Source organism: Girardinichthys multiradiatus, chromosome 15, assembly GCF_021462225.1.
Source record: "Girardinichthys multiradiatus isolate DD_20200921_A chromosome 15, DD_fGirMul_XY1, whole genome shotgun sequence".
NCBI classification, from domain to species: Eukaryota; Metazoa; Chordata; class Actinopteri; order Cyprinodontiformes; family Goodeidae; genus Girardinichthys; species Girardinichthys multiradiatus.
In genome coordinates, this window is record NC_061808.1 from 19,166,179 (window position 1) to 19,193,526 (window position 27,348).

At 39.1% G+C, this 27,348-nt stretch overlaps 2 protein-coding genes across 3 annotated transcripts in view; both read right to left on the reverse strand.

The window, feature by feature from the left end:
• Positions 1-898: 898 nt before the first annotated feature.
• Positions 899-16,213, reverse strand: chrna2b (cholinergic receptor, nicotinic, alpha 2b (neuronal)). The gene is made up of 6 exons (XM_047387635.1): positions 15,655-16,213; positions 8,247-8,398; positions 7,664-7,708; positions 7,442-7,551; positions 4,827-5,994; positions 899-2,561 (listed from the first exon to the last, which is right to left on the reverse strand). Exons 1-6 carry the CDS (start codon positions 15,719-15,721, stop codon positions 2,436-2,438), a joined length of 1,668 nt encoding a protein of 555 aa, XP_047243591.1. The 5' UTR covers positions 15,722-16,213; the 3' UTR covers positions 899-2,435.
• A 1,855-nt stretch (positions 16,214-18,068) lies between these two features.
• si:ch211-142k18.1 overlaps positions 18,069-27,348 on the reverse strand; it is a 42,666-nt gene continuing 33,386 nt past the window's right edge. For both annotated transcript variants that reach the window (XM_047388549.1, XM_047388548.1), the window contains 2 exons: positions 19,410-19,936; positions 18,069-18,277 (listed from right to left, as the gene is read on the reverse strand). In XM_047388549.1, coding sequence (XP_047244505.1) covers positions 18,139-18,277; positions 19,410-19,930 — 660 coding nt within the window. In that variant the 5' untranslated portion in view covers positions 19,931-19,936 and the 3' untranslated portion in view covers positions 18,069-18,138. The remainder of the gene's footprint in view (positions 18,278-19,409; positions 19,937-27,348) is intronic.

Genomic DNA, 27,348 nt, shown 5'->3' on the forward strand with positions numbered 1-27,348 from the left:
TATTATACCACATTACTTTTATACCAGATAGTTGGCTGGATATCCTTAAAACGTTGCATTTTCCCGTACATGTTTCTCTTTGATTGGACTATTCTAACACATGAATAAGCTCTAAACCATCTAAACCATTCCAATGTAGCTACGGCTGAACCTTTAGGTTACTCACCCTGCTGGAAGGTGAACCCCTGCCTGTATCAAGTCTTGTGCAGTCTTCAACATTATTTCTTCCAGGATTGCCCTGTGTTTAGCTCCATCCATCTTCCCATCAACTCTAATCAGTTTCGCTGTTCCTGTTGAAGAAAAACATCCTCAGAGCATAATGCTAGCACCTCCATGTTCCACAGTGAAGATGATGTGTTTATGGTAATGTACAGTGTTAGTTTTCTGCCTCACATACTTATCTCATGAAAGCCAAAAAAACTAATTAAGGTCTTATCTATACAGAGCACCTTCTTCCACATGTTTACTGTGTCTTCTACATGGCTTGGAAAATCCAGACTGGCTTTTTGTGGCTTTCTTTCAGTAATGACTTTCTTTCTGCCACTCTTCTATAAAGGTGGATTTGTGAAGTGTGCATCTTATAGAAAGCCACACCACTTTAAAAAAAGAAAATTTTAAATAAATTATTTAGAAATATTTGCCTAAATTGAGAAAGAGGTTAGTGTTAGTGTTGACTTGAATTTTTATTATAAGTGTGTATTAAGAAGCACAGTGTAGGACAGGAGTATGATAACCACAGAGGTAAATTTAACAGATTAATCCCTGATTTTCTCACATGAATACATTTATGTTACATCAAACTAATTATAAGCATTTTTTGTAGGGATCTGTGAGCCCATCCAGTGTGGTTTTCCCATGTATATTTTATATACAGTTTCATACAGTAAATGCCTTCTAGTCAGAGAGAAGCAGAATTTAATTAATTTTACTCTGTTTCTTTATTTTATAACCATTCATAATAAGCGTAATTATGGTAACAAAAGGCAATGCAATTAACATTTCTGCTCAAACCTTGTTGCTGTAACCAGTCTGGTCACTCATTACTGGCTACGAATAAAACCAAAACACGTGATGTCAAATTCATGGGTTGTAAATCAAACTTGAATGAATCTGCCTCATACTCTGGCTAAATAAATGTTATTTTTACTCTCAAAGTGAGCTATGCTGAATTTACAAGGATCATATCATCTATTATAAAATGGAATAAAAATCAGTGCTTTGATTCCAGAGAATAGCTGACTGTTGAAGAAGATGCGTTTGAAGAAAATGTATATCCTGCTGAGACCATTAGATAACCTTAAAATAACATTTAATCATTAAATTAAGCCTTGAAGACAGCCTAGATGGTTTACCAACCCACCCTACTTAGTTACTGACAACTGCTACTGTTGACCAAATATACAAAGTGACACTGATTTTAAGCTGAGTGCTACAACAGGAAAAAAGATAATCCTCTGTAAAAGATTAAGTCCAAACTAACTCTGGTGATGCACCAATTTCAATGACCAGATTCTTTTGCTAAATGTCATGTTTTTCTCTAATTGATTAAAAAACATCATATTTATTTATCTAGTATAGTAGAGAACCTTGAACATGAGCAAACTACAAAACCCTCATGGGGTATAACACAAGAATCCAACGAGGAATGAGTGGAAAGTCGAAGCCTAAACACTGGGAGGATGGAACAGGTGAGTCTTTTTACTGAATGATCAACAGCTGTGTGGGGCGCGTGACTAGAACAGCTGAGGGAAAATGGCTGAAATGACACAGAACAAATACAGAGGGGAAGGAATCAAACCAGGGAAAAGCCAGAGAAATAACTGAACAGAGCAAAATAACTAAACACAACAAAATACAGGAATCAATTCAAACTAACAGATTAAGACAAAACACGAAAACAACGTCCAATACCTCATGACAGTAACAGTGATAACATTGATCAAGATTGAGTAACCGAGGTACCTACAGAAGTCGGATCACAGGTTCTGGTCAGTTACAGAATTTGATGTTTCACTGACACCTCATTGGTTCACATACAAACTGGTTTAGGTTAATTAACATTTGTTGCATAATGGCCCATCCATGTATATTTGTGAATATTTTGTTAGGATTCTGCTGTTGAGGCTGCTGCAGTACTACTGAAGTCCATCAAAGCAAGGTGTGTCAAATCTGGATGGTTTAATCTATTCAATATATCGGACCAACTACATGTTAGATCCCATAGCTGCCGTTATAGCTACAAAGAATAATCACTTTTTAAAATAAGAGGTGGGAATCTGAATTAAAATGTCAGTGGTCTCATTACGTTTAGTAAGGCTAGGTGACATCCGAACCCACAAAAGATGAACTATTTAATAAAAGCTTGAATAACACCAAATCAGAGTCCAGTAGACGAATATTTTTTCAGTTTTTTCTTTAAACTTTGCCACAAAAACCTAAATCATGCCAGCCAACCATGGGGGTAGGAAAAGGCCTATTGTCCCAAGCAGGCACACAATAATGAACATCCACAGGAAGATGCGATCAATGACCATGGCAACATACTTCCAGTCCTCCTTCACCTGTGAAAAAAAGAGCAAAAGTGAAGGGAAAGAAAATCAATAAAATCTTATGAGGTAGGTTTATTTTGCTTGTAAACTAGCTTTTTAAGTAACTACTTTAAGCATTGCAGTATATTCTCAAACACTATGCTGTCCGTTTTAGTAACCGTTCCTCAATTTTTCCTTCAAGGGTTTATTGCAAACTGCGAGCATCAATCATCTCACAAGGACCTATTCTCTGAAACCTTTGGTCTTGACTCTCATCTGGAGTTTTAATACGACTTTAGATACATCTAAGCAGTCACAAAAAGAAAATGTATGCCTACGCTTTACTATTAGTTCAATAACCTAAAATCTCCCTAAAGTGACCTTTTGCCAAAGAGTTATCTATTTTTTGTACCTCAGTGAATGTAAAACGAAAAAAGTTGTTTTTTTTAAATCAATCTTCTTCATTTGGCAATTTTTCTACATGTTTTAAGGTTAGGGCTTTCATAAGTTTAAGAGGTGTCAAACGTTTGTTGAAACTTTTCTGAACCTGTATAAACATCATCAAGTTGCTTGTGGTTTTAGAACAGTCTCAGTCTAACCCCCAAAAGTCCTAGTAATTAAAGTATTTATTCTAGTCCAGAGAACACATCTGACATTTAAAAACATTTAACTGCTTTCCTCAAAGACCCTTTAAATTGTCTTTGACAGACCATAGGTCTAGTCATAAAAACCCCTTAACCCACAGCAATGGGACTGTGTATCTTAAAAAAATAAATGTTTTCATGACCTTAATAGGTGTTCTGCTTAAAAGAATGTTGTACGATTGCCTGTCAGTAAACCTTGAACGTGAAATCAGCTTCAGTCAGGAGATGGTTTAACTACAGTAATAGTTTTTTGACATTTCTGGTCTTGCTCTCTACACAGAAAAATATAGAATTTATCTTCTTATTATTGGTTGCCTAACATGATGTATCTGCTTCGTATTGGTTGATCAATACCTAGTGGCGACTCCTTACCAGCAGCAGCGGATGCCAAGACCTGCGTTCATATTTGTGTTTTGACTCCATGAGACAGAGAAACATTACCATCAATAAATGTTGTTTAGCTGAGTATGAGTTTACTCATCTATGTTCAGATAAAAGAGTGAAACAAAGGTCCTATCTTTGACACATCTTCATATTGATTATTTTCTGCAGCTGACATCCTTTTTTGGGGTTTTCACACCCCCACATGGTCCACCTCAGCCCCCTCTGGTATTTTCATGAAATTGAAGTTTCAGCTGATTAAACTACTTTTTTTTACATTTTGTAAAATGATTAAAATTTACAATTACATCAAAAGAAATACATCCTCTGTTCCTACCACCCCCCTCAGATAAATATTTTTGTTTAATCAAATAAAATCTACCATACCTCACGTTTTACATGGACAAAATCTGAACTTGTGAGTGAAGTTGCTCCAGGCTACCTATTTTTGATATGCCGCTTTAACCCCTTTCTTCTTGAATTTATTCACAATTATGTAAAAAAAAAAAAACAACAATCTATTTGTGTTTTTGTTGACAAACATATTCGAAGTCAAAATTGTTAATTTGATTGTAGTATACAAAATATATAAATGTTAGCATTTAGTATGCAATACAGCAAAATTAGGCATAACTACTAATGGCAGCAAAATGCTTCTAATATGATCGTTAGCATTTGTGGAATATGCTTGAACAGGCATCAACGATTGCTTTGAGGTGGTTTGTGGAAAACTTGCAACAATAATCTGAATCTTATAGTTTCTGTGTTTTCTCTGGCTTCATTTTTAGACACCTCACCTATACTAAAAATAATGAACTCCTCTTGCCTCAGTAGCAATGTTCACACTGAAGAGCGTTATTGTTGGCGCAAACAGGTAGCACCAAGATTGGAACATTCAGCGACTGAAAAATGATTTTATAGATTTAAACTAGCTGGTTAATGGTCTGTAGTGGTCAAGCTGGAAATCATCTGAGTCAGGTCACCAGACAATTAGTCCAGTCACGAGATCGGGTGCTACAGTCTCCAACACGCAAGCTTTATCATGCACTGCGAGGAAAATTGTTAACTTTAAAAGAGATGAGTAATGTATACTTTGCTATATTTTGTCAAATAGGAACACAGTTTATCAAACTATTGAATAATAAAAATTGTATTGTAAGCTAGTTGATGATAGATTACTTGATTATTAGTTACCTTAAGATGATTTATCTATCTTAGCATGTTTTAGCAGGAAAATAGTAGTACTGTGGTAGATATAACAAGCAATACTCACACTGAAGTCCGCATCTTCAGCCCTCAGGTGGTCTGCGATGTAGTGAACCCCTTGTAATGCACGCATTACACTTGGCGAAAGTATTAAAGGTGACTCTGACACTAAACTGTCCCCTTTAGGTGGCTTCTGGGTTGAATAAAACCTGGCTCCAGTTGGCTTTCTGTTTAATCCTGTAGCACCTTCTTGCAAGTTTTGGCTGTTCTGGGTTTTTTCCTGTTGCAGTGGAGGAGTCGAACCTGGGGGTCTTGGAGAGGGGGGCCGGAAGGAGAAGTATGACGTCAGTGTTCCGAGCTCTAAATCCTCATAAGAGCTTCTCTCTGGGTTTTCCAGAGTGCTTCCGTCTCTCATCCAGGTATATGAGGTGCTGATGCAGCGGCTTGATTCATACCCTGCTATTTGCATTTGCTGCCGCTCTGCTGCTATTTCCTTCTGGAGCAGCAACAGCCTGCGGCGCCGACCGTCAGGCGCTGGCCTGCGCATGAACAGCCAGCGTGGGATCAGGTCCAAGAACACGGAGTGGACCCAGCGTGGCATCTTGTGAGTGCTGGGGGAGCGATGGTGCACGTTTAGCACAAATACGGTGATGACAATAGACAGGGTGACGAAAATCATGGTGAAGAGGAGGTACTCGCCAATGAGAGGGATGACAAGAGATGTGGAGGGTATGATCTCGGTTATGAGCAGAAGGAACACAGTGAGGGACAAAAGGACTGAGATACAAAGAGTGATCTTCTCACCACAGTCTGAGGGCAGATAGAAAACTAAAACAGTGAGACATGAAATCAACAAGCAGGGGATGATGAGGTTGATTGTGTAAAATAAAGGAAGCCTTCGAATGATGAAGAAGTAGGTGATGTCTGGGTAGATCTCATGGCAGCAGTCATATTTCTTTGTGTTGTATGTTCCCACAGCATTGATAATGGCCCATTCACCACTCTCCCAGTAGTTGTTGAGATCCACAGTGTTTTCTATTCGCTCCAGGTCAATCTTGGCTTTGTCGTAGGTCCAGGAGCCAAATTTCATTTTACAGTTCTGCTGATCAAAGGGGAAGAAGGTGACGTCGATGCTGCAGGAGCTTTTGTAAATGGCAGGCGGGACCCAGCGTACTTTACCCGTGTAGAACAGGTGAGCTTTGGTCATATGGGTCACAGCAAACTCGCCATCAGCACTAGTGGAAAAATGTTGCAAAGCAAACTCAACATCTTAGTTCCTTAGAAGCAAATTCGGAGCAAAATGGGCTGCAGCACACAAAAAAGTACTTTTAACTTGTGGCAAAAATTACGTGGTGAATAATGCTATTCATTTAAAAACCCTGTCAATATTTCTAATGAGCTGCTATCTTTTCATCACATTAACCACTTTAATTTCGCTGACAGACTGTGATTAAACAGACTCAATGGAGCATAACTCCATCATTAAGCAGGTTGATGATGGAGCTTTTGCTCCATCATCTCAGTGAGGTGACTTTAGGTGCAGGGAGTCAAGTCTAAATGCTGGATTTTGCCTCTGATTTAACATGGGCATAGTGTATTCATAAAGGCTGCATGCATTTAAAAATGTAGAAACTTGCCCCAACATACTATAACAGAAGCACTTCAAATAAAGGTAAACATGTAAACAGCAATTAATTCATTATGCCACTAGATGGAACCATACACCCATCATAAACCCAATCAAGATTTGGTTTGCAAAGTGAGTAATTGAAAATAAAATTTCAGACATTTGAATTAAATTGCTAAAACAAGCAGTTTGAATATACAGCTTTACGTCTGTGTGGTTTGTGATGTTCACAATGTCATTTTGAAATATTATTTGATAAAAACAAGTAACATGGAAATAAAAAAAAATCCTAAAGTAAATATGAATAAAAAAGATTAAGAGGTTTTTACTTTTAAGGTTATTGTTTAGACAAGACAAACTAATAATTAGTGCAGATATTAATCCTGCAAAACAATTGTTGCACTGGGGGAAAAAAACATCTACTTTATGTCTGTTTCTGTCAGAACAAATGCTGCCTGCACTATAGGAAGTCAAAGCCATATTACCATACATGTGTATAGCTGCAATAAAAAATGTGATTTTAAAGACTGGCACCTATAGCTCTCAGTCTGCAATAAGCCTGAGCTTGACAATGGCAATAAAGCTTATAGAATGATGTTGAGGGTTGTGATACTATATAAACTAGAATATGAGGGATTACTGCAAAGTCAACGCCAGTGACTGTCCACTGTCTCTACATGCTCATCCGGGAGGATCATTAAATGGGACTGAATACAAATGCTCCCCACACCTTTCAAAAATTTTGAAAAAACATATATTATTATGTATTATTATTATTTTCCATTTATTTGAAAATCTTGCTTTTAACTAAAATATGTGTACTTATTACTATATAATCCAGTATGCCTTTAAGCCATATATGTAACATAACTGTTTATTAGGATTATTGAAATATGACGAGATCATTTTACGTTTTACTAAAAGCTGAAAAGCAAGTCCAAATCCCTACATAGCAGAAACATTACTGAGAATATGAGCAGAAAAGAAAGGGATTTTCAAGGTTTGTTTATAATGATTTGCTTTGCTTTTTTAAACTATTAATATGTTAGACTTACTTGTTATAGAGGACTATATCTGGTACCCATATAAGCTCTGATGGAACTCGAATGGACGTTACATTATCATAGTCAGATGGTTTCCAACGAAGTTTGTAGTCGTTCCACTCCTGGGAGGAAAATACAGGGAATGATGTGATCCTTGACTTTTTATCTCACTACATATTTGGTGATAGAAGGTAGAAACAATTCTTAAAAGGTTTGATATAACAAGTTCCCAACCTGTTTTAACCACACATTAGTTGTCATCATTTGGTTCTTTTCATCCTAAAAGGCAAAAAAAGAAGAGAGAGAACAAATGAGTTGAAATTAGGTAAAGATGTCAGTGTAAAGCCAAAGTATTATAGGCTAAATGAGATAGGCATGAAATCTAGTTCATCTGGTTATATCTCATGACAATAAGTGATGGAACAAACTGTAATGGCAAAAAGAAAGAACATCTTTAAAGTTTATTGATTTACATATTTTGTACACATCCAGTGTTTTTGACATATACTTCATTCACAAGCTTTTCCATTTTGTGTTCAAGTTTGGTTTGAAGTTAGATTTAAATAGTTTCATAATCAATTTTAATAATTTCTAAATTGAAACCCCGGAACTTTCTTTTAACATTGTCTGTAGCTGAACAGTCACTTGTGAATACGACACTAACATAAGACACTAATTGCTTTCCTCGATTTAGATATATCTATTTAACGTTCTCTGATAAAAATATTTTGCATTTAAGCAGCGATGGTGTTTGGATACTTTAACAACCACATCTATCTTCACTAATTCTTTCAAATAATCTGTTCATTAAACTCACCACATCAATAAGCTGGGCAATGGACAGTCCAAACTTGACAATAACCACATCAGAGATGTTTGGCACAGGTCTTGACCACTTGTTGTAACCAGAGAACAGTGTCTTGAAGAGGTCATCTTCAGCATGTGAGTGGGTCTTGACATGACCAAGAACTGTGGTAAAAAAAAAAAGTTGTTTATTTAACCAGAATTTCTTTTTGTTAGAACTTCATAAACACATATAATAATTTATTTGGTATTTTCAACTGCCCGTATTTTCCGCACTATAAGGCGCACCGGATTATAAGGCGCACCTTCAATGAATGGCCTATTTTAGAACTTTTTTCATATATAGGGCGCACCGGATTATAAGGCGCATAGAATAGAAGCTACTGCAGTCAAACGTTTGACTGGGGTTGCGTTATGCATCCACTAGATGGAGCTGTGCTAAAGAGAATGTCAACAAAACAGTCAGATAAGTCAGTCAGTCAAACTTTATTAATACACTACAAACCAGCGTTCTGATAACTCCATTCACTCTCATGGTAAGGTCTCCTCTACATAGAAATCTATTGAATAGAACCAACCGCACGTTAGGAATGCATTGGAGTCTATGAAGTTGAAGTTGAAATCAAACGTTAATTAAAACGTGAAAGGGAACTTTTCCCTGATTCAGTAAACACGTAAAAGAAACAGTTTGATGCACTAAATCAAACGTTAGTACTGTTAACCTTTCCTGTTTCTGTCCCCTGACTGTAGTCTGATAACACAGGGGAGACGCTTTCTCCAGGGCCGAAGTTACTAGTTTCCTCGGGGTTAACTCCTTCACTCATACGTTGCTGAGTTGAGCATGAAGAAACAGCATCAAAACACTGAGTTGTTGACGAGATTCGGGGTTCTTTTTAATGACTTTGCAGCACGTAAAAACACAGGGCTTACAGACTCATACACCGCTGCTCCGGTCGCCGTCTCTACCCACCCCACACACACAATAATACCGACGTCACTCCTTCACTCTTGATTCTCAGCTACGGCAGCACACAGCGCCACCTCTGTCCGGAGGAGTAATGTCAACATCTTCCATACACACACACGAAACATACACCCCACACACTGAGCTTCTAATCACATATAGTTCAGGCAATTCCTGCAACAGTACATTCAAACGTTATACACACACAAGTGGTGTTGGACTAGGAGTAAGCACAGTACAGGTGTTTACCGCTATTACTTCGCCGACGCCCCTGACTACGGTAGCCGTAATGCTGCAAGCGGTGCGGCTTTGTAGTTTACCAGTCGTACTGAAACATTTTGACAGAGCGCCGTGTACAACCAGTATGGATCAACCAATTAACCAATTGATCCATATATAAGGCGCTCCGGATTACAAGGCGCACTGTCATTTTTTGAAAAAAATTAAAGGTTTTTAAGTGCGCCTTATAGTGCGGAAAATACGGTAAATAAAATCCTTAAATGCTATGCAAATCCCAAATCAATGTTTTATTTACACAAACATACCAATTAAATAGACTAGTTGATAACATATTGGTGTTTTGTTATCATTACAATCTATAATCCTCATTCAACACATAGCTGTTGATCTGGCTGGCATCACATTGTGGCTTGTGGAAGAAAGCTCAGAAGCTGGGGACATGGAGGTGTTTCATCACAGAAGCCTACATTAAACATCTAAGATGTCTCTCTGCAAAGTGTTATCAGCTTTTTTGATGTCTTGACAGATCTTGTTATCTGAGCTCCACATGAGGATTGCTTGCTGGAACCCTCTCTAGCTGAACAGGAGGAGACTGATGAAGTATATGCTCTCCATTAACAAAAACACCATGCAGGCCACATGATCTCCAAGTTGTTATTCAGCTGAATCTGTGGCTTTTCACAGTGAGGTAGATTATTTAATGAATTCTTCATTTGAGCAACAGGTACAAGCTGAGTCACTGTGGTATTTTGCTAAAGGATAGAAAGCATGTGAGCATTACCAGTTAGTGTTTTCAGCTTCAGCAGTGGAGTGAATTAGATAGTCTGCATGTACAGTACAGTATTTACAGCCCTTGAGCTTTTTCCTATTTTACCATGTTTCAGCCACAAACCTGCCTGTATTTTATTGGGATTTTATAAGACACGCCAACACTGAGTAGTCCATAATTGTAAAGTTTAAAGAAAAGGATGCATGATTTCTTTTTTTTCCAAACAACTATCTGCATAGCAAGGCATGCATTTGTTATCAGATATCTTTATTGTGATTGAGTCCACCTGTGTGTAATTTAACCTTAGTATAAATCTAGCTGTTCTGTGAAGGCCTTAGAGGTTTGTTAGAAAATATGAGAAACAAAGAGCATCACACTGACCAAGGAACACATCATATGGGTTCTAAAACAACATCCCAAACTTAAAATATCTCACAGAGCACTGTTCAGTCCACCATCCAAAAGTAGAAGGAGAGAAGAGAACAACTGCAAACCAAGACATGGTTGTCCACATAAACCGGTGCGCCAAGCTGAGAGAACATTATATATAGAAGCAGCTAAGAGGAAAAATCTGGAGGAGCTGCAGAGATCCACAGGTCAGGTGTGAGTATCTGTTGAAAGGACAACTATTACTCCTGCACTACACACACCGGGCCCAGTGGCAAGGAGAAAGCATTTGTAGAAAGAAAGCCACAAGAAGTCCCATATACAATTTTGCACAAACCAGGTAGTGGAGACAGTAAATTTGAAAGAAGGTGCGTTGGGTCAGATGAAACCAAAATTGAGCTTTTTGGCCTACATGCTGAATGTTATGTGTGGAAGAAAAATACCAGTGCACAGGACCCTGAACACACCTTCCCTACGTTGGAACGTGGTGGTCGCAGTGTCATGCTGTTGGGAAGCTTATCCTCAGCTGGGGAATACAGGGCAATTCTAGAAGAGACCTGCTAGAGGCTGCAAAAGACTTGAAACTGAACCAGAGGTTCACCTTCCATCAGGACATGACACAAAACATACAGTCACAGCTAAAATAGGATGTCATAACCTGTCATGTTGTGTTTTTGGTTCTCATTTGTTTTTGTAATTATTTATTTATTTATTGTTGACTTTAAGGTCTTTCCTTACTAGTTCATTTCTTTGTGTGGAGTTTCTATGCTATTTCTATGTCTTGCCCTTTATTTGGTTAAGACTCTTGATTTCGTTTTTTTTTTTCATTTTTCCTTTGTGTTATTAATTCCTTTTTTAATGTTTTTTCAGCTTCCTCTGTGTTCATTCTCTGTTTATTAGTCACATTCCCTCGGTTTCCCTGATTTGCTTCTTACCAGCTGCACAACATTTCCCTGATTAGTCACCCTGGTTCTCATGCCGCTCGTTAACTCTCCCGGTAGTTAAAAGCCTATCAGCCTCCTCACCTCCCCACCAGATTCTAGGTTAATCTGTGTCCATTCATCATTGCCTGCTTTCCATTTCCTGTTTACATCTGGCCAGTTCCTCTGTGTTCCAGTTGTTCTCTGTTAGTCCGTCCACTTTTGTGGAAATCATCTTCTTAATGAACAATGATCACCAGCATGAGCCCTCGCCTGTGTTGTCTGAGTCCAGCTCCATCACCACAACAACCTTATATGGCATGGGACGGTTTAGATCAAAGAAGTCATATGTTGGATTGGCTCAGACAAATGTAGAACTAAATCTAATTGGCAATCAGACAGACATGAAAATAGATGTTTACAGATAGTCTCTACCAAATCTGACAGAGCTTGAGATATGTTGCACATAAAGGCATACATTTCAGCTTGTAGATGTTCAAAGATGCTAAAAACACACTCCCAAAGACTTGCAGCAATAATTGCAGCAAAAGCTTTTCCTACATATTATTGACCTATAGGGCGTGGAGGTTCGGTTGGGTGCTGAACTTAAATTCCCGGTACACTTATCGGGCATCCTAAAGCTGTTTTATTGCTTGTGTTTTTGTTTTTATTTTTTACTCACTTTAAAGCACTTTGGTTAACCTAGTGGTTATTGTAAAGGGCTATACAAATAAAATTATTATTATTATTTTTTTTTTTTTGTATTTTGAAATACACTAAAGTTTTTGGTTTTAACATAAACAAATGTGACATAATTCAAGGGGTATGAATGCTTTTGCAATGCACTGTACTAACAGATTGCAAAGCAGAATTTTAAAGTAATCCATGTGCATTTCATTTAAAGGGTTTCAAATATGAATTTCCGTGGAAAATGCATTGACTATTAGTGCACCTAAGGCCTGATACTATATTTTTACAGCTCTACAGTTGATTAGCTTAGGTATGGAGGAGTAACAGCAGCCCTTACTTTGCAAAAAACGTCAAACTCTACCAACTGAAGACTGTTAAATTTCTCATTTACTTCATTGGCGTTAAAACATAAGCTTTAAATTGACAGTCTGACATTTTACAATGGATCATGCACCATGGCTTATTAAATTTCACCCCAAAGAAATGGAGATACACGTATTCTTTCATTATTTAGTTTTATTGTATTCCTCATTGATTTAAAATTCAGCATACTAGCAAATACTAGACAATATTTCATTACAATTAAATATTTAAAATAGTAAGTTAAACAGTCCACAGCCATAATCTATTGGGATGCCATTGCAGTTTAGATAAAGCCTCACTATGTTTGCATTTTTCTGTAATAGTGCAGAGGACTTTGCAACTCAGTGGAGTTTGCCACCATTTTGGATCATTAAATAAGATATTCGTCTGGTCGCATATGCCGCAGCTTACCCAAGGCCACCACATTACCTATTTGAGGGTGAGGTTTTAGTCCAATTTTGCATATTTTAACAACCTGTTACTTTAAAACAACCTAATGAGCTGCACTTGTCGTAAAAGCTAAATGCTGTATTGAGCTGTACATGTAAATCTGATGCAGAGATTTACTGCTAATGCTAACATCATGGCTTGGCTTTTAACAGCCAAATGCTGCTCCCCAATAAAATGCAGTGCTTAAAGTTTTGTTTTTTTTCTGCGCATGTTGTTCAGACAGTATATCTGTCATAAGATGGCTTATCTGGTCTCTTGACAGGCCCGACACTTCTGGGAAAGACCAGATGTAGGGCTAAACAGAAAGGGTCCTGGTTACCATAGATCAAAGACCTTCCTGGCAGTGGAGTCTTGAAATGAAATGACACCTTCAAAATCCAGCAAACTGGGCTTAGAAGGCTGGACCCAAGCCAGACCTCTTGGCCAGGCTTATAAAACACTGACCTGTTTGGAGGCTCGAGTCAGCAGCTTCCTTAGCCAGAGGCGATCTTGGTGAAATTGGCCTGTCAAGTGCTTATAGTAGAAGGTTTGCAAAGGAACAACATCCAACACGTTCTGGGCAAGAAGTCAAAGAGCTGATCTTTGGCTTAGTGGCAAATGAACCAGCTCAAGATCACGTATCTATGTTTTTCACTGCAAAAGTTAAATGGAAAATCGGGGAAGGAAGATGCTAACTTTAAATGTTTTTTTCAAGCATTTATTGAGCAAGTCTCTACAAATTATTTGTTAGTGCATTCAAGTGAAAGGTTAAATAAATAAATAAAAATAACATTCTTGTGCTCTACTGTGAATCTCATTATATCGAAAAGGCTTCTACAAGTTCAAAGGGCCTGGTGGCACCGATAATATGGCAGCCCCTCTTCTGTCAGTCTGCCCCAGGGCAGCTGTGGCTACAATGTAGCCTACCACTGTCTACGTGTGAATGAAAAGGTGAATGACTGATTGTAGCGTAAAGCACTTTGGGTCCGCTGACTAGTTAAAGCACTATAGAAGTGCAGGCCATTTATCATTTACCATTGGTCCCAGTTTACATGACCATCAATAGAAAGACTTATAAACAAGTTTTAGAAATTCTGGAAAAATAGTACTATCACTGCAGAATTTGAACTAGTTAAAAAATGTATCATAGGAAAACAGGATTAAATTCTTGGATATTTTACTAGTATATAAAGTTTTGCATGCTCTAGTCCCTCCTCCACTGAATAATTTTCTTAATCAAACTAAAAATCAATGCACAAGAGCTTTAACTATAGGAGACTGTAGAAAAAGTGTCTTTGGACAGTCAGCCTTCTCTTATAGGGCAGTTCACATGGGTATACTTACAAAATTGAGTAACGATAAATCTTTATGGCAGTTTTCTAAATCCCAAAAACAGTTGTTGGTAACTAATCAAATCTGTGATCAATTGTACGTAGATTAGTGACAGTATCATATAAAGCATCCATCATCCATCCAGCCTGAACCAGCCTGTTCGTGCAGGGTTGTGGCGTAGCTTGTACCTATCTCCAGCGTTCTTTGGTCGAGAGGAGGGGTACACATATTAAACATGTTATTATCACTTTTTTATGTTATGTTTGATTAATTCCTCAGTATTTTGTCATTTAACAATCATGCAATGTAATGTTTTAAACCTGATCTATACCATTAACCCTCCTTAATTGCAAATACAAATTTGCCTCTTTGGCTAAATCTGGTACTTTTACATGACAGAATGATTTATGTTCATTAATGTGCAATGTCCCCTGTTAAAATAAATTAAATCAATTGTAAACCACGACTGACACAGCATTTCTTACCTGAAGGGAACAATTAAGAGACAAACCAATAACAGCATATTTTTTAATGAATTAAATATCTGCACTGTAACCTGAAATACATACAGCATGTGGAGAAAGTAATATTAACCCTGTATGTGGCTGCAATCACATCTAACTTAGAGAAAACAAACTGCTACAATTGGATAAATGTATGTGAAATTCAGGAGGTCTGTTAGATCTGCAATAAATTATGACAAACTTTTAATATCATGAGCCTTAATTGATCCTCTCCAGTAGTTAAAATTGAATGACTGTCTTTCATTGATTCTAACAAGGATATCCTAGTATGGTCTCAAGCATTTTTGATTGATTGGTATTGCAGTGGCTGTCTAGACTTAATTCCCAATCTCTGTTGCTGTCTTTTGTTTTATGTCAACTGTGCCACAATAAAACTGGCTTTAAAAGGTGCAGGGGCCATAAAGGGGCAGGTGCTCCAAATTTAAACCTGCTTAATATTTCCCTATTGGTTTATAAATAAATGAATATGGAATCATAAACCCAAACTCATAAGATGAGAAGATAAAAAACGACATGAGTTTTATGAAATTTTACAAATAGGTTCAACATAAAATATGTAAAAAAAAAATGCTTAAAGATTTCATTAATTCAGACAAGGCTGTGAGACTGAGGGAAACGCCTTTAGAAAGAAGAAATGTAATTTGATTGATTTTAACTGAAACTAGAGACGTTTAGCGTCAGTAGAATTGTGGGACGTTTATTGTGAATAAATACAGATAAACATAATTGCACTTCACATGCTTTCAGTCTGTTGTCTTGTAACTGTGGAGTTGGCTACTATATTAAAGTAAAGAACCGATTACCTGTCCGACCCGCAAGTAGAGTCCAGATGATGACTGTCTCTTTCAGGAACAGGTGGTTGTGAATCATTTTGCGCTCTGTTGGAAAAGATAAGTCCAACTTGATCAGAAAGGAGAGCGCAGTAGGTCCCGTCCGTCAGAGTCCGCTCAGTGAGAGAAACATGTGTCATCTTCGCAGCTGGAAGACATATCAAGACAACTGCACAACAACTGCTGCTATATCAGAGGGAGAGGAGAGGAGAGGGCGGAGAAGCTCTCCGACCCAACTACTGTACCGTCTTTCAGCATGGGTAATTTTTTCTCCAGGCCCCACTGAAATGTGTTGCTGTGGTGGTTGAAAGCTGCTGTTTTAGAAACCTGACCATGAGAAGACGCGGAGTGTTGTCCAGGTTTGCGCCGGTGCCAAATCCACACTCATTTTTACGCACGTTGCCAAACTGTCTCGTCCTAATTTATAATGATTGAAAAAAATATTGATCTGGACAGAGGTAGATCCAACCAGCAGGAAACATGCGTCTTTATCTGGTAGGATACCTCTGACAGTGCCTTTATTTCTCCTCCTGCTCATCTCTCTCTCTCTCTTCCTCTTGCTCTCTCTCTTTCTCTCCCTCATAGTTTGCCATACATTTGTGATGCAAAGGAAACTGAAATACCACTTTACCACTTTAATCTAAAAAACACTACTGTTTAATTGTAGTTTTATGTCATATAGTCGCACTATTAATTCAACCTTCTTTGACACAAAGATACGCAGTTTAACTCAAGTGGGATATTTCTGTGGAAAGCAGCTAGAGGGCAGACTAAGTGAATTAATATTCTTGGGGATATGTTAGTTCTCCAAACGTAAGGACTAACACAGAAACTATAATGGTATTTGAAAACAGGATACAAAGATGATTTCATTGGAACACCCATGCATTATTATCTCGACAACATCACAATCTTTCTGAGACCCCGAAGAATCCTTTCACAACCGGTTTATCCTTGACTGGTACTTTCTTACTCCAGAAAAGTATAGGAAAACATGTTTTTACAGCTTCTCACGTGTGCTGTTTTTTTTTTTTTTTTATTCTCTATAAAAAAAAAAAAAAACGAAACAAAAAAACCCCCTCAAAATTAAAGTCCTTATCCTAATATCAGAGTTATTTTGGCATTAAATTAGCAACAATGAACACACGGTGCCCTGCAGATTATTAATACCTCTTTATTTTATTCACATTTTGTCATGCTAAAATCATAAACCTCAGTGTATTTTAGGTGATGAACCAACACAAAATACTGTTTACCTGTAGGACAAATCAAAGTTTATGATTTTTCCCACTCAGAATTAGGTCTAAATTTTGTCTACACCATTCCAATGCACAAATTTGACCTGAACCATTACATCATAGCTCTGGTTGAAAATGTAGGCCCAATTAGCAGCATGATGGTGCCACTACCATGTTTCACCATGGAGACGGTGTGTTCAGGGTGGTGTCTAGTATTAGTTTTTCATCATACATAGCATTTTGCATGGTCCAATGGTTTGATTTTGGTTTCATCGGACCCGAGCAACTTCTTCCGCAAATGCATGGTACGCTTTAAAGATTTCTAACAGGAAAACTGGTATAACCCCTTTTTGGTTTATCACATGAAGTCCCATTAAATTAGTGGTTTTAAAATGAGAAAATGTGACCAAGTTTAACAAGTATGAATACTTTTGCAAGGCACTGCAGTCATTATGATGCCATCTAAATCCATCCAGATCAAATCTTTTTTTGATTTACTAGTTAGCCATTAGCAACTTGGCTTTTAAGTGAAGCCATGCACAGTTTAAGAGGAGGTTTTGCATAAGGTTTTGTGGTGACTGGATTTCCAGCACACACATATACCTAAGCACTATATAGTCATTTCCTGTAAATATGTTGTAAATCGTGGTTCTTAGATATATATACACTGGCCACTTTATAAAACATGTTAATGTAATGAAGACAACAACATAAAGTTCAAACCAAGCATCAGAATATAGAACTCCCATTCATTTATCCATTGTCTGTCCCCCATTTTTTGGTTGTTGTAACAACATAATCCATGTGAACACTCTTCTCATTCTAAATGTTCTTCTTTGCTGAAGACTACCCTGTCATTATAATTGCTTTCTAAACTCTCTCCTACTTTGTTCGTCAATATTAGACTTGGCTCAAACTTACACCACATACTGTTGCAAATTTTATTTCACAAAGAATTCCTGAATCAAAGATAATATTTCACAAGTTGCTGTTTTAGGCCCTGCTTTTAGCCTTTTCTTCAGCAATACATTGCCGTAACTATTATGATTCTGCTTAAGGTTTAACTACACATATTTTTGCTTCTCAGTAACAAAAACACAAAAGTATTTCGGCCTGTCATTCTGGGGACAAACAGCTTACCAGCCTCCATTCATGTTGTTATTATTATTTTATTGGAAACTGACATCTGAGAAGTTTTGAAACTCCTTTCATAATTTTCTTAGTGGTGGATTCTGACAATGTCTTTCAGCTGCCGAGAAAATGAAGCATGCAGGGCTTGTGATGACCTCTCCAACCTGCTGGCAATGTCTGCTGCGGCACGAAGCGTCTCTTCAAAGACCACAGACTCTTCTCTTACTCTGCTCCAGAATACAAAAACAAAAGGTTGCAGGAAAAGAGATGAGAACATGGAAGGTAGGTGAAGGAATCCCTGTTGACCTACTGTATATTATTCAGGGGTAAAATATGATAGATTTTTATTGTAATTGAAAAGACAGACTATAATACTAAAAAAAGTATGATACAGTCATATCACGTACACAGTGTTTTATATTTCAGGACATCTTTTGTCACTTCTAAAATGATCTTAATCTAACATCAAGTACACAAAATAACAACAGCTCTTTTTAGGTCTCACGCAAAAAGAGCTAACCTCTGTTAGGTCAAGGACTGGACTTTAATTAGACCATTGTAAGACCTTGAATATGTAGTCATTCTGCTATAGGTTTGTCCTGTTGATGATCCAGCTTGGGCTAAGTGTTATCTGTCAGACAGATCGCCTTATATTTGATGCTTGAATACTTCTGTTTACAGAAAAGTACATCAGTGATCACAAGATGCCCAGGCCCTGTGGACATACATTAGCCCAAATCACAATTCCTCCACCACCATGCTTGACAAATGCTATAAGTTTTTTGTACTGAGATGCTGTGTTTTGTTTATCACAAAAAGGTGCTATGATACGTGGTTTATTTAAAAAACAGTGATCTATCAATGTGTAGTCTTTGCAACATACAGTTTCTGTCAAAAGTTTACAAACACTCGCTTATCACGGTCAAGAATGTCATTAATTTAACATACAAAATAAAAAATATACCTAAATTCACCTAAATCTTTTCGTACTGTCTAATATGGTGGCGATGGCATCAGGCTGTTTTGCTACCAGTAATACTTAATCCTTGTACAAAGTAGATGAAAAATGAAAAAGGAGGATGACCTTCGAGTTATTTAATTCAAGAGCTTGTTATTCAAAACTTGGGACACAAATGGTTGTTCCAACAGGGCCTTCAATGGCCTTCCAAAGTCCCAACCTCAACGGCATTAAAAATGTGTCTACTGTGCTCAAAAGCTGGGTATGTGGCAGAAAACCAATCTATTTCAATTATCTCGACCAATTCTGGTAAGAAAAGTGGACAAACATTAAGTCAGAATTGGACCAGAAGCTTGTTGATGGCCATCTATTATTAGTCATTATCTTTTAACAGTACTCACTTCTGCATCCCTGCAAAGCCATCTCCCTCCAGCTGGGATTTCAAGTCTTCTTCAGCTTTCTCCAAATGCTCCTTGCAGCCTTTATAGTCTTCTTGGATGCCTATAATGTTTTCTTTAATAACATCTTCATATTTCTGATCTCCCAGCTGTGCCCCCACAAACTGCTCCAAGTTCTCCACCACTGCCTTGTTTCCACCCTGAATAGCCCGCAGATGGTCCAGCTCCTTTCTCCTGGCCTTCAGCCTTTGAGCTGAAACAGCTGCATTAGTGCTGAAGTGGACAGAACAGTTATCTGGTTGGGGTTCAAATTGTAGCAAGGGGGGCGGTGACGGCGTGGTTAAGAGATAGTTGTTTTTCACACTCACAGGCGCATCACCGGCAGCCTCCAACGTGTCACTGGTGGCCATTAAGGCAGGGTAGATGTCAAACCCTGAACCCCAATCATTGTCTCCACTTTGGCCAAATACCGGGGTTGCCAAGGATATCCAGACCAAGATGAGCTTCATCCAAAACTGCCACATGATAACCTGAAGAGATAACGGTGTGTGACTTTAAATTTCATTGAAAGGTGGAAAAGGATTTCTAGGTTTTGTGAAACATTTAGATGGCATGATTTGGATCCAAGGTATGCTGTTAAAACTTTCTTCTGTATCTTAAGGGGACCCATCTAAACTGTATAAACATCCAGTACGCCCAGCAGACATAAGTGTAAATGTCTGTTCTGTTCAAGGAGGTATAGACACTTTTGCAAAGCACAGTTAATAAGATGAATTTGGGCTTAAAAACATTTTGGAAATATAGAGTATTTGTCACTAGCTCTGATGCTGCTGCTTTCATTGAGGGTAAACGTATTAATATTCACATGGCACAACTGTGACTTTTGGGCACTCAACACTTGCATTTGGTTTGTCAGCAGAGCTTATACTCAAGATTTATGTTTTCAGTTCTGCTTTTAGTACCTTCACCACTGTCCAAATGACAATAGTTTTTTTTATTATCATAGAACAAGGTAAGTGTTCAAAATCAAGTTGTAAGGACAACAATCTGTTAAGTGATTTTGAGACATTTCGAGACATGTTCATCTTATTCATATTCCGTTCCACACACCATCTGAGAAGTTAAAGTGGCTGCTACTCTTCTCTAATGCTTACATGGCTAAAAAATGTGACTCTCTGAATGTCACTCTGCATATTTTAGCGCGATCATATTATTCTATGTTAATTTTATCAGGTAACTATTTTCAATTGAACCTTTGTGAAATGTCATGTGCAGATTATATAATATTTTACATGCAGTATGTATTATTTAACTACATACAGGTCATGCTATCTGAGTGAATTTACATTTATGGGAATATTAGAAAGACTTGTATTGCAGGTAAGTAAATACCATTTGCTAATTAAATTTCACTGCATTTTACCTGAATGTAATTTTATCTGCACAAACTATCTGTCTGTCTTTTTGTGGTTTTGTTTCCTTTATGATTTTTTGAGAAACCTATTTTTGATGATCTTTTTTAATATAATTTAGTATAATTTATAATGTATAAGGGGAAAATGCAAACTCCACACAGAAAGAAACCTTACTGGCAATCCAAACCAGGACCTTCTTACTGCAGAGCATCAGGGCTAACAACCCTTCATAATAGGTGTATAAAATCCATTTTAGGTTCCTAAGAAGATTACAGTTTTACAAAAAAATGAATGCATCAGCAGTTATCGTGTGTTTTTTTCTTTCAGTGGTTTTATATTATTGCTAAATAAAAAGCAGTGGTTGTGTGGTAATGAGCTTTTCACATTCTGTGGCTAGATAATGTGGTGATTTGTGTCACGCCAAGGCTGTGAAAGCTCAAACATCTCCTTGCAGCAGAATTTCTGTTGTTTCTGGTGGTTTTCTAAGGATCTTTCATAACATCTTGTGAATGCTGACAGGACATGAGGAAAAAAAGGACCAATCTGCTTTTTATTTTAAATGATTACTGTTTTCCGTGAACCTGTGTGGCTATCTAAGCTTCTCACTTTTCCATCTGGAAATGGAAAATATTTAAAGGCCACCACCAGACCTTAGAGGAAGAGGCACTGCAGAGATATATCTGTTGTCAGAGCACATTTGGTTTTAACTCAACACTTTTTCAACTCCTCAAAGCTGAGGTTAGCTTTTACCTATTGGTATGTCTTGTTCAGAATGCTAAAATCACATCTGTTTTTAGCAGATGTGATTTTTCTAACAAACATAGAAAAATTGTGTGGAGAGGTAACCACAACTCAACCCACAGTAGGTTCCCTGTGTTTGTGGCCTCTTTACAGTAGGTGGTGATTTCAAATATGTTAGTGGTTTTGTGAAGACGTTTTCCAATAAGGTTACTGTGAGACTATCAGACTTTTATCCTAATATCATGGTAATGCTTTTTTTATATGTGTGTATTGTTGCAGTTGGGATAACATGTACAATAAAAGCAGATTTAATGGGTTTTCCAGACTTTTTCCAAATCAGAATGACGACATGCATTAGGTCTGTTTCTGCAATTATTTGATCCAGTCTGAATAGCTTTTATTATTTTAAGTCTTAAAACTAATTTGTCAACAATAAACAGAAGAAAAGTCATATAAATTCAATGTAAAATCTGTTTCAAGGTAGGAGCATTTTTTCCCCTAATTGGGGCAATGCAAAAACTTTTTATTGCTCTAAACTTTGACTTCACTTGTTTCAGCACTAGTAAAACAAATCCCTGTTGGCCCACAGTGACATTGACCCAAAGACAAAGGGTTGTCAGATGAAAATGTAATTTGTGTGTTTTGAAAAGCCATTTGCTGACATTAATTTGGTTTTCCAAAGCCTTGCTAACCAGAAGCACATTCACTCCTCAATGTATCACAGACTTGCAGCAGCAGTGGTCTTTGTCTTTGAAAAATGTCTGGAAAGTGAAGATGCACTCAGTTAGGTACAAACTGTGTTTGTGTTGGACTCTCAGCAGCGTGTTGTGAATTTATACTTCGCTTCACTGCAAAGGATCCGTCACAGTGAAGTGACTTTTACGGGCTGACTTTTCTCTTGGCTTAAAAAGCATTTCAACAAAGAGAAAGCCATTAGTTTGCCAAACCATTTAGTCCTTTATTGTAATCTTTTAAACACCAAAATACGTATGTCTGGTTAAGTGATTAAATCCTGAAATAGAATTTGTTATAATGATTTGGTCCAGATACATATTAAAAATGTCATGAAAAACTTTTATTTTAATTATTTGTTTAGTTGAAACCAGATATTTAAATACACAGTGTAAAACAGACACAAAACCTTTTCTTCTCACCAACTTTTCCAGTTTTTGGTCAGTTAGGACTACCAAAGTTATTTCTATTAGCTAAATTCCCAAATTATTAGAGGCATTTTAAAACTTTTTTAAACTTTCTTCAAGTTACAAATTTCACTTAAGATTTGGTAGAAATGTCTTAAACTCTATGGCTTGTGTCAAATGTTTTGGGTATTCTTCAATCAGCTTCTCACAACACACTTTTGACCCATTCAGGTTAGTTGGTCGGCTTGTTCACATACACTTTTACAGCTCTGCTCAAAACTTTCTATGGGAAACAAACATCAACTCTATGCTCTTAAGTCATTTTGAAACCAACTTGGTGGTATGATTAGGGTTTGGAAGATGCATTTCTTGAGATGCTTCTGTAATATGCTATGTCTTTTGTGAAGTGCACCAGTAACTCCTGCAACAAAACACCTACACAACTGTGATACTTCCACCCACATGCTTCACAGTTTGGATGGTGTTCTCAGGTTTGTAAGTATCACCCTTTTACATCTAAATGAAAAAATTATGGAGAGCCGTTTCATTCAAAATTAAATAAATAAATACTGCTATTGATAACTTATTAATAAATATTCCATGAAATAAATAAATATCCCCATGAAATAAAACAAAATAATTATGTTGAAATAAATTTTAATCTTATTTTATTTAATTAATTTCAAAATGTATTTAATTTACTTAAAGATTTATTTATTTATTTGTATATTTATTTATTTATATCATAATGCAGTTGTATTTTGTGACACTTTTATTTTGTCTGGTGTTGTGGCACACCATGGCACCCTGTGGCAGCCTTGTGGCCAGGGACTTCCATAGAGTGCCAGCATGTTTTTAAGCATTTATTTATAATTTTCTGTGAGTACAATTCAGAATAGCCGCTCATGCTCTATAATAAACTGACAGTTTGTGCAATAAGTCTTCGTCATCCTTTCAGCACGTCATACACACACATAGTGCTATTTATTTCCCATCTCAAGTAAATACAGCCACCTTATGTTATGGGTCTAACACTGTTTATTAAATAAAAAACAATAAAGACATCATCATTTAAAAGTAACAGGCTATAACAATAATGACATCCTGTTTGCCGATAATCAGCATTGGTTTCCACAAAAACAGCGGCAACCGCCGTGGCAGGCTTTTACGTCCGGAGCCAGGGGAGGGAACCAAGGGATTCCTCGCAGAATCCCTCCGGCATGCTTCTGCCGGCCACAGCCACGAATTGAGCTCGGCCCTGCTGTCCCAGCGCCGCCCCACAGATAAAACTCCGTTGAAAAGATGAAAATGGCATCTTAATGGATTTGAAAAATGTACCTAAGATGAACCCGACTTGTGGAGGTCCACAATTTTCTTCCTGATATATTGGCGGCTTTCTATTCATTTTTAAAAGATGTCACATGTGAGAGCAAGAACTGGCCGTCCTAACTGACCTAAACCAGGAACAGTTTAGTCTGATTTAATGTCAGACAAGAAAGGAATGGAAAACAGTTGTTTTAATGTAGTGCATGTAAATATCTGGTTTCCCCTGACAGGTAGATATTGGATCAGTTGATTTCTAATGCTCTTGGCTGCACACATCTTCCTCTTTCACTGTGAGTTTAGGAGCAAATCTGAGCGTTTGCAAGGTGGCATATATTCAGCTTTGTGGCCCCTCCTGTCAAAGCCTGACCAAGTGTGTTTTACAGCTGTCAAAACACATTTACTTCAGCAGCACCATGACAACAACATCTCTGGTAAGAAGGTGGTGCCCAAAGAGATGTTGCTGTTTTTTTTAAATAGTAAGAAAGATACATACAGTACCATGTGAACTTGTATGCATACAATACGTTTAATATCAGTCAGATTAAAGATAACTATTTTAATATTTTTAGCAAGAATATATTTGTATTTCTCCTTTTGCAAGTGCAAAATACAATAAAAAAATATAAAGAAAAACAAAGTTATTCATAATGAGATTTAACACCTGGCAATAATATGCCTTGTACCGCAGCTGTTCAAAACAAATGATATTGGTTCGAAAAGAATGGAAATGTCACGTTCTGGGTTTGGATCGGACCAATACGCATACAAGAGCTTGGGAGCCGCATGATTAAATGAGTTAAGAGGTTTATTTATCAATTTCCAGGTTAAGTAAAAAGTCACTTCAGGTATCACAAAAGTCCAGACAAAAAACTCACATGAGAGTTCACTGCTGCAGGCACATAGAAAAACACAAGACTAAACCAGGGTGTGACGAGGAATAGTGACGGAGGAACCAGCGGGGAACAAAGAACACAGACCAACTAATATACAGGGAGAAAACAAAGGCAGGTAATCACAGGAACTAAGAACAGGTGTGGCAAGGAGACATGGAGGCATAAGGGACGGGTGGAACTAATTAACAATAAAGGAAACCATAGACCTAAGAACGGTTAATACAAAAACACAAACCAAGTCCAAGGATGTCATACCATGACATAACCCCCCCCTCAAGGTCGGATCCCAGACGACCACTAGAAAACACAAAAATACTCCAACCAGGGTGGGTGGAGGGGGGCCTCGGATGGAGGGCCAGAAAAAAAAACAGAGTTCAGGCGGGCGACCAGGAGGTCATCCCCAACAGGCACAGAGTTCAGGCGGGCGACCAGGAGGTCGTCCCCAACAGGCACAGAGTTCAGGCGGGCGACCAGGAGGTCGTCCCCAACAGGCACAGAGTTCAGGCTGGCGACTAGGAGGTCGTCCCCAGCAGGCACAGAGTTCAGGCGGGCGACCGGACCTGCACCACAGAGTTCTGAGTGGTCGGCGGTGAAGCCGTGGAGACCTGCGGCGAAGTAACCAGCGAAGAGGCTGGTGATCCGGAGGTCTGCGGCAATGTAGCCAGCGAAGAGGCAGACGATCCGGAGGTCTGCGGCGATGTAGTCAGCGAAGAGGCCGACGATCCGGAGGTCTGCGGCGATGTAGCCAGCGAAGAGGCCGACGATCCGGAGGTCTGCGGCGATGTAGCCAGCGAAGAGGCCAACGATCTGGAGGCCGGCGGCGACAGAGATGCAGGCGTCTAGGTGGCCGGCGGCGACAGAGATGCAGGCGTCTAGGAGGCCGGCGGCGACAGAGATGCAGGCGTCTAGGAGGCCCACAAAGCGAGGAGTCAGGCGGTCTACGACGTGGAAGCAGGTGCCTCTGAGGTCTGCGGCAAAGCCAGAACCGCAGCAAAGACTTGGGCCCAGGCAGGGCACGCAGAGGCCTGGGCCTGGCGTCAGTCTGGCCAGGAGCACAGTAGGTCAGCTCGGGAGCACAGTCAATGGGTCCTGGAGCCAAGATCTGAGGCGGTCCGTCCTCAGACCCCTCAGGAAACTCAGGAACTAGGATGAGAGGCGGTCCGTCCTCAGACCCCTCAGGAAACTCAGGAACTAGGATGAGAGGCGCTCCGTCCTCGGACCCCTCAGGAAACTCAGGAACTAGGATGAGAGGCGGTCCGTCCTCGGACCCCTCAGGAAACTCAGGAACTAGGATGAGAGGCAGCTCTCCATTGAACCCCTCTCTGGACTCTGGGTCCTGTAGCTTGGCAGCAGGCTGTGAGTCCAGAGGCTTGGCTGCAGGCTGTGAGTCCAGAGGCTTGGCTGCAGGCTGTGAGTCCAGAGGCTTGGCTGCAGGGTGTGAGTCCAGAGGCTTGGCTGCATGCTGGGGCTCATGAAGCTTGACGGCGGACGGCTGTGGCTCATAATCCTTGGAGCTCTGTGCTGCTCTAACGGCCACAAGAAGAGGGTCGAAAGGACCTCCAGCAGAAAGAGGAGCTGGAGCGTTGAGCCATCCCTCCGCAATGAATTCGGCCTATAGAACAGAGTGCACCAGATTCAGATCCTCTGGATGATCCATTAGACGAAGCACAAAATCACAGCAACGTCCCTTCATGAAATCCTCTTTCATTTTCTCCAGCCTGGCTTGAACTCAATTCAGGGCTGAAAGCTGCACCGGCGACTGGTGACCTGCAGAGGGCGCTGGGTGACCACCCACCAACTCCGGGGAAAGCAGCTGCGAGGAAGCCATGGCGGATGGACCCTCCGTAGAAGGGTTGGAGGCGCCCATCCGAACCTCCCCAATGGCGACTGTTCCGCGGCGATGACGTCGTCCAGGGCGGGAGTTGAACCCAGCGGGGAATTTGGCCGCAGCAGGTGCCGCTGCAGACGTGGATGGCTCTGGCAAAGCAGCTGTGGGCAGGTTGAGCTCGGCCGGAGCTGCTGTAGCTGGGGTGGAGAGCTTGCGGCGAGGAGGACGTCGCCTGGAGGAGGAACAAGCTGGAGAGGTATGATTCCGATCCGGTAATACATCCATGGAGGCCTGGTCAGATACACCGAGACACTCCATCTCCTCCAGCAACAAAGGCGAGGGTAAAATCTCAACACCCTCTCCATACATAGCTTGTAGCGTCTCCTCTTGCTGCTTTATCCACATCTTAAGTTCTTTAGCTCTGTCTGCTTGGTCCTGTTTATGGCTGGTTCCAAATGATATTGGTTCGAAAAGAATGGAAATGTCACGTTCTGGGTTTGGATCGGACCAATACGCATACAAGAGCTTGGGAGCCGCATGATTAAATGAGTTAAGAGGTTTATTTATCAATTTCCAGGTTAAGCAAAAAGTCACTTCAGG

What these genes read in the sequence shown, in the direction of transcription:
- chrna2b (XM_047387635.1), bottom strand. Translation starts at nt 15,721, where the DNA reads ATGATTCACAACCACCTGTTCCTGAAAGAGACAGTCATCATCTGGACT. An exon ending in CTAATGTGTGGTTAAAACAG is followed by an intron (nt 7,552 to 7,663) that starts GTTGGGAACTTG and finishes TTTTCCTCCCAG; the next exon opens with GAGTGGAACGACTACAAACT. An exon ending in CTGAAGATGCGGACTTCAGT is followed by an intron (nt 2,562 to 4,826) that starts GTGAGTATTGCT and finishes TTTTTTTCACAG; the next exon opens with GTGAAGGAGGACTGGAAGTA.